The 6105-nt window shown below is 47.4% G+C and overlaps 1 protein-coding gene across 2 annotated transcripts in view; it reads right to left on the reverse strand.

The window, feature by feature from the left end:
* LOC148542344 (discoidin domain-containing receptor 2-like) overlaps positions 1-6105 on the reverse strand; it is a 173755-nt gene that overhangs the window by 26563 nt on the left and 141087 nt on the right. For both annotated transcript variants that reach the window (XM_088470391.1, XM_088470396.1), the window contains 2 exons: positions 4542-4728; positions 45-291 (listed from right to left, as the gene is read on the reverse strand). In XM_088470391.1, coding sequence (XP_088326517.1) covers positions 45-291; positions 4542-4728 — 434 coding nt within the window. The remainder of the gene's footprint in view (positions 1-44; positions 292-4541; positions 4729-6105) is intronic.

The raw sequence follows: 6105 nt of genomic DNA on the forward strand, positions 1-6105 counted from the left end.
ATACAATATAATAATAGGACAATATGTATAGGCGCACGTCTTACCTGACTGGAAGGAGATCTCGCTGAACATCATCCAGGTGTCTGCAAAGTAGAATCTGCAGAGGATAAAGCTCCCCACCCGTTGCTGCAAGGGGATAATGACGAACCTAGAACTGGGGTTCTTGTCGTCCAGTACTGTCACCACCCCCACTGCGTCCGGCTCCCAGTCAGACTGCTGGCGGGACTTGAAGAGACATTCCGCCCTCTGGAAAATCTTCACCCCCTTGGTGAACATGTTGTTACAATGCACCTGGCAAAAGGACCAAACAGCGCTCAGATCTGGTCTCATGGTCTCGCTCTGCGCTCTCATAGGAAACGCTCTGTGTTCTTATTTTCCATAACGCTTATGGGACTACATGCGTTTTTTAAGTGGCTTTCCCCGTTAATTTCACACATTTTCTGTTTCCCTCTATAAATCCTCCTGTCACTACAGCAATCAATATATTGCATGTGTTCTGTAACGTATGCTAAAATGAACTTTAGCCATATTAGGGGCAAATTCAATCAGAGGCGAAAAGTCCGGTTTGTCTGAAAAAGCGCGATGAATTCGCCTCATTCGCCTGTTTGGACGTGATGTATTCGCCATGCGTGTCCCCGTTTTTCGCCCTATTCAATTCCAAAACAGGCGAAAACGCGGATAGGCGAATGTAGTGAATAGCGAAACTAGCGAAAAGGCCAGCATATTTTGGGGAATTCATTCTGTACCCCGTAAGAAGCGTAAGTGACCCTGGGGATCAATATAGAAGAGTATTAATAGCCCTAATAAAAGTATTTAGTGATCTTATATTGAGTCAGAGGGCTGTTATATGCATATTTGCACAAGTGTGAAAAAATGATATAAAGCAATGTGTTTTTTGAGAAAAATAAGTACCGTAGTTAAATTTGGGGTACATGATGGGTACTAGTATATTTTGGTGTTTCTAAAGTGAAGATTTTTTAAAAAATCTAAAAAATACACCTGATGCAGCCTCCTGCAATCCTAAAAACACCTGTGTCAGCCTTATAGCCCCCCAAAATACCAGGCCCACTACTATTTACCCAATTTCCAAAACTTTTTACATTTTCGCCCCAAAAATGATATGTATTTTTTTTTGGGTGAATTAAGATAATTTTTTTGCCTAATTAGTCATTAGGGGGGGTGTCCAAAGGGTTCTGAACCGAGGGATCGATTCAGACCCGCTCGCTAGATGCGTATGCAAATTCGGCTATGTGACAGCAAGGCAGGCGATCGCACGGCAAGGCATAAACACGCCCACTATGTCTTGGTGTGCAATCGCTCTGTGTATGCAGACGCCCACCAGCCTGTCTTAAGACACCCACTTGCGCACGTCATCTCCAGGATGTGTATGTAAAATTCAGCCAGGTGACGTGTACTATGACGCTGCGACTTAATTATGCACGCCTCTGAAACGGCGTTGAGACACTCAGGCACGCCTGCGTTCGCACCTCCACTCCCCCGTTTTTAATGGCCAGCCCCTGTCACCACCCACAAATAGCTCATCCTGTCACTCTAGCTAGCGAGCTGTCTATGCGCAGCGAGCGAACGCTTCCCGATCGCTCTGACTGATTTGTGCACGCGCACTGCGATGCGCACAATGCAAACATCGGCAGTCTGTGTGCGAACGCTTCTTAGCGAGCGGGTCTGAATAGGACCCCAAGTCCACACATTTCGACCCTAAAATACGGATTTTGCACTTCTCTTCTTCTGCCTTTTGCTGGAGAAACTTTTGCGCCTGTTGTTTGCCTATGGAGTGTTCGCCTAGGCTAAACCGTCCTGGAATTGAATACAGAGATACTTTGAAAACGGGCGAAAAGCTCAAATCGACGAATACTTTTCGCCGATCGCGGCTTTTCATCTCTAATTGAATTCGGCCCTAAGTGTGAAATACGCCCTTCAAATGATGAGTTCACTTCATTTGGGGTAATACGTGGATAACAGACCCAAAATTCTAGTTTGTAAACAAAACCTCTGTCCTATTTCTAGTCGTGGGCTTCTCTAGCAGAGTGTATCTAGCTACATTGCCGCGATGGTCTCGGCTGGCGCGTCAGACATCGGAGTTCAGTTTGCTAACAGAAACAGCTTTTTGTATGTTCAGATTGTTGCTGCTGGAGCCACTTTTCGCACTTATGTTACCCAGCACTTTACAGAGAATATTAAGTCACTCACATCACTCCCTGCCCCATTGGAGCTTACACTTTATGGAGCGGATTCAGGGCCTGATTCAGAGCCGCTCGTAAGTGGGCGCTCGCTCGCTCCGAGCGATGTTCGCACATCTGCGCATGCGTATGGGTCGTAAGACGCATGCGCCAACCAGTCAGTGCGGTCGGAAATCGTGTGCTAAATAGCGAAGGGCTTTTAATTTGAGTGACAGGAGGAGGCGTATGTGGGTGGTAACGGGAAGGTGCTTGAAAACGGGGAGTGGAGATCAGAACACCGGCGTGCCAAACGGTCAAAACGGGCGTTTTAAGGGTGTGCATAATTAACAAATCAGCGTCATTGACCACGTCACTTGGTTGTCTTTTAGCCTGAACTGCTCGCATGATTGCGTTAGGAAAATGCTACCACAAGAATAGCGAGCAGTTCATACGCCTTTCGATGTACTCGATTAATCAAATAAATAGCGGAGATGACGTATGATGCGAGCGGCCAAGGGGTGTCTTTACAAAATAGCGAGCGCATGTTTCGGACGCTCGCTCAGACATAGAGGCGTCAACAGACCGCAAAGAGCGAGCGCTCAATTTAAATAGCCAGCCCCTTTTTCTGAACGAGCGAGCACAAATAGCGTCCGGCTCTGAATGAGGTCCTCAGTCCCGCTCGCTAGGATGCGATCGCTCGTAGCTGGTCGATATTTGCAAGCTGCGCATGCGAAGGCATCGCAATGCGCGTGCGCGAACCACTGCGAAAGATCAGGAAGCGCTCACTCGCCCAGCATACACAGCCCAGCAGAGTGAGTGACAGGAGAAGCCGTTTGTGGGTGGTGATAGGGGCAGGCCACTGGAAACGGGGGAGTGGAGGTACGAATGCAGGCGTGCCTGAGTGTCTCAATGTCGTTTCATAGGCGTGCATAATTAAGAGGCAGCGTCATAGTACACGTCACCTGGTTGCATTTCACGCTGCAGTGATCGTAGTGCTTGCGGCAGAGTATAGTCAACCTCAAGCGCTGTGATCGCATCCGATGGTGCTCGATGTACCGATGGTTTCATGCACTTTCAGGAGATGACATGCGCAAGTGGGCGTCTTATGAATGGCTGGAGGGCGTCTGCATACACAAAGCGATCGCACGCCAAGACAAAGTGGGCGTGCTAATGCCTTGCTGTGCGATCGCCTGCCTTGCTGGGCGTGCGCTGGATTTGCATACGTTGGGTGCGAGCGAACGGATCTAGTGAGCGGGTTTGAATCAGCTCATATATTCCCTACCAAATGTACACTCATACTGTATACACTAGGTTTCATTTTTGTCTGGAGGCATTTAACCGTACAGTAGGCTTTTGGATTGTGGGAGGAAACTGGAGGAACACCACACTAACATAGGGAGGACATATAAACTCCACACAGATAGGGACCTAGTTGGAATCAAACACATGACCCCCGTATTGTGATTCTGCCATGCCAACCAATATGTTCCTTCATTTTTATGTGCTAAAAATGAAGGAACATATCTGAGATGTGAGTACGGTCTTACAATGATATACTGTAAGAGTGACCATACCACAGTATTACTGATCCATTGATACTGACAAGAGGCATAGGGAATGCTGCCAGGACCAGTGGTTAGGCACATACTCATTAAACGACTTTGGGCTGTCCCTTACCGCCACACAGAGCTATAACCGGCCGACCACTCTTCTGCAGGCTAAGGCACCTGACGGGTATCTGTCCTCCAAACCTGATCTTAGCTATAGAATGGTAGATTTATCAAACCTTTTACAAAAAGAGGACAAGTGAAGGTGGTGCCCACATCAACCAATCAGAGTGTAGCTATCAATTATCTAGTACAGTCTTTAAAAGCCAGAGGGGTATATTTACTAAGGTGCGGGTTTTTAGAAGTGGTTTTGTTGCCCATAGCAACCAATCAGATTCTAGCTATTACCTTATAGAAGGTGCTAGATAAATGTTAAGTAGAATCTGATTGGTTGCTATGGGCAACAAAACCACTTCTAAAAACATGCACCTTAGTAAATATACCCCAGAGTCTGGTTGCTAGGGGCAACATCTACACTAGTCCTCTTTATAAGGTTTAGGTAATGTTCCTGGTCTTGGACTGTTTCACTACCAGTTGTATTTCCCTGCAAATGTACTGTATGTGGTTCCAGTCTGTTTGTCTGGTTCCTCATGTGCCCTGTTAGTGGCCATCTGGGGCTACGTGCACAAGGCCGAGGGACGTAAATGAGAACTGCTTACTCGAAAGAGACAGAGTGAAATAGAGAGAGAGAACAGATCAAAAAGACAGAGACAGAGGGAAATGGAGAAATAGAGGGAAGAGAGAGAGCTTAATTTACCTTCATTGAAGTGAAGTTTCTGGGCCTATCAAACTGGAACTCCACTTCCACGTATCCATTATGCGCACTCTCATTTTTCCAGCCAACATAATCGAAGCCGGGCCAACCGCGGTATTGGTGGCTCTGGAAGAAGTCGTCCTGTCCCGGTACGCCATCTGTCAGCTGACCCAGACCGTCAAACAGCCGCCTGCGTTTCAGACACAGAGGGGAGGGGTGTATCAAACATTTGAGAGAGATAAAGCTGAGAAGCTGGACATAGTAACCAATCAGCTTCTAACTCATTTATCTGGTACAGTCTGGGAAATGGCAGCTCGAAGCTGATTGGTTGCTATGTTCAGCATCTCACCCAGAATCACATTGGAGCAGCAACACTTACATCTATAATCCCGCTCAATACACTGATGTGAAGATTAACAATCTGCATCATGCACACATAAATTTGTCATGAGGGTCATGTTTTACCTTCATATAGGGCAAACTTTGGGGGTGGCGGGGGTTACAGTTAGCCAGTGCATTTTTTGTGGTGGTGCACATTTTTTGTTTTCTAATTTTTAATTATTATAACTAGTTTTAGAAACAGGAGTAAAAACCCTAACGCATAGAATTTAGGGCCTCATTTACCAACGATCCTTATTACCAGTGGCATATTGTGTTTAGTATCGCAGTGATACTAAGGAATATGCCATTGGTATTTGACATTTCTTACCCCTCCGTTGAGGTCCAGTGATGTCCCGCTCCTCGGCGACATCCTCTGTGCTTTTGCTGGCAGCCTATAGCTGGCTGTTGCGTCACGCGCGTTAGTGACTCGGCAATGCGCAGAAGGATTAGCTGAATCCAGAAAGGCTGTTGCTGGGTCCCCATTGCCAGCAATAGGGGAAACATCGCTATATTCTTTTAGTGACAGAATTTGGAAAGAACCAGTCGCCAAGGAGAAACGTGATGAATACGTGGCAAGTTGTACGCTGCATTTGTTGCACGTTTGTGGCGCAGGGACTGTGATACACACTCCGCGTATCTCAGGTCACGGGCAAAATTCCACTAATGCATTAAGGGCCTTATTCAGGTTGGATGGCAAGGCTGCGTTCGCACCCAGCCGGGCGATGTTTGTGCTCTGCGCATGCAGCTGGTGCGATCGGGAAACGGCTGCTGCAATCGGGAAGCGAGCACTCAGTCCCATCGCATAGTGAGTGACAGGAAGTGACTGTTTGGGGGTGGAGAGGGGGGTGATCGGCGTAACGCAGGCATATCTGTGTGTTTGAACGCCGTTACTGGGGCGTGCATAATTAAGCCCCTGCGATTGTATACGCTGGCAGAGGTCTAGATGGCGACAGGAAGTTTAGCAGATTGTGAGGTAGGGTCAGGTCAACCACAACTGTGCGAATGGTTCCGATGTTACCGATGTTTTCGCAGATTTACGGATGCATGTCATGGGAAGTGGGTGGCTTTATACAGTGATGGTAAAGTGATGGTATAGTGTTGCGGTTGCCGTGCGATCTCATTCATTAGCTTATTTTCGCTGTGAGCGTGTGTTCGTGCAAACGCAGCCTTGGCTATAGCCACTACG

The sequence above is a fragment of the Taudactylus pleione genome, unplaced genomic scaffold (genome assembly GCF_031769625.1).
Source record: "Taudactylus pleione unplaced genomic scaffold, aTauple2 ptg000013l, whole genome shotgun sequence".
Lineage (NCBI taxonomy): Eukaryota > Metazoa > Chordata > Amphibia > Anura > Myobatrachidae > Taudactylus > Taudactylus pleione.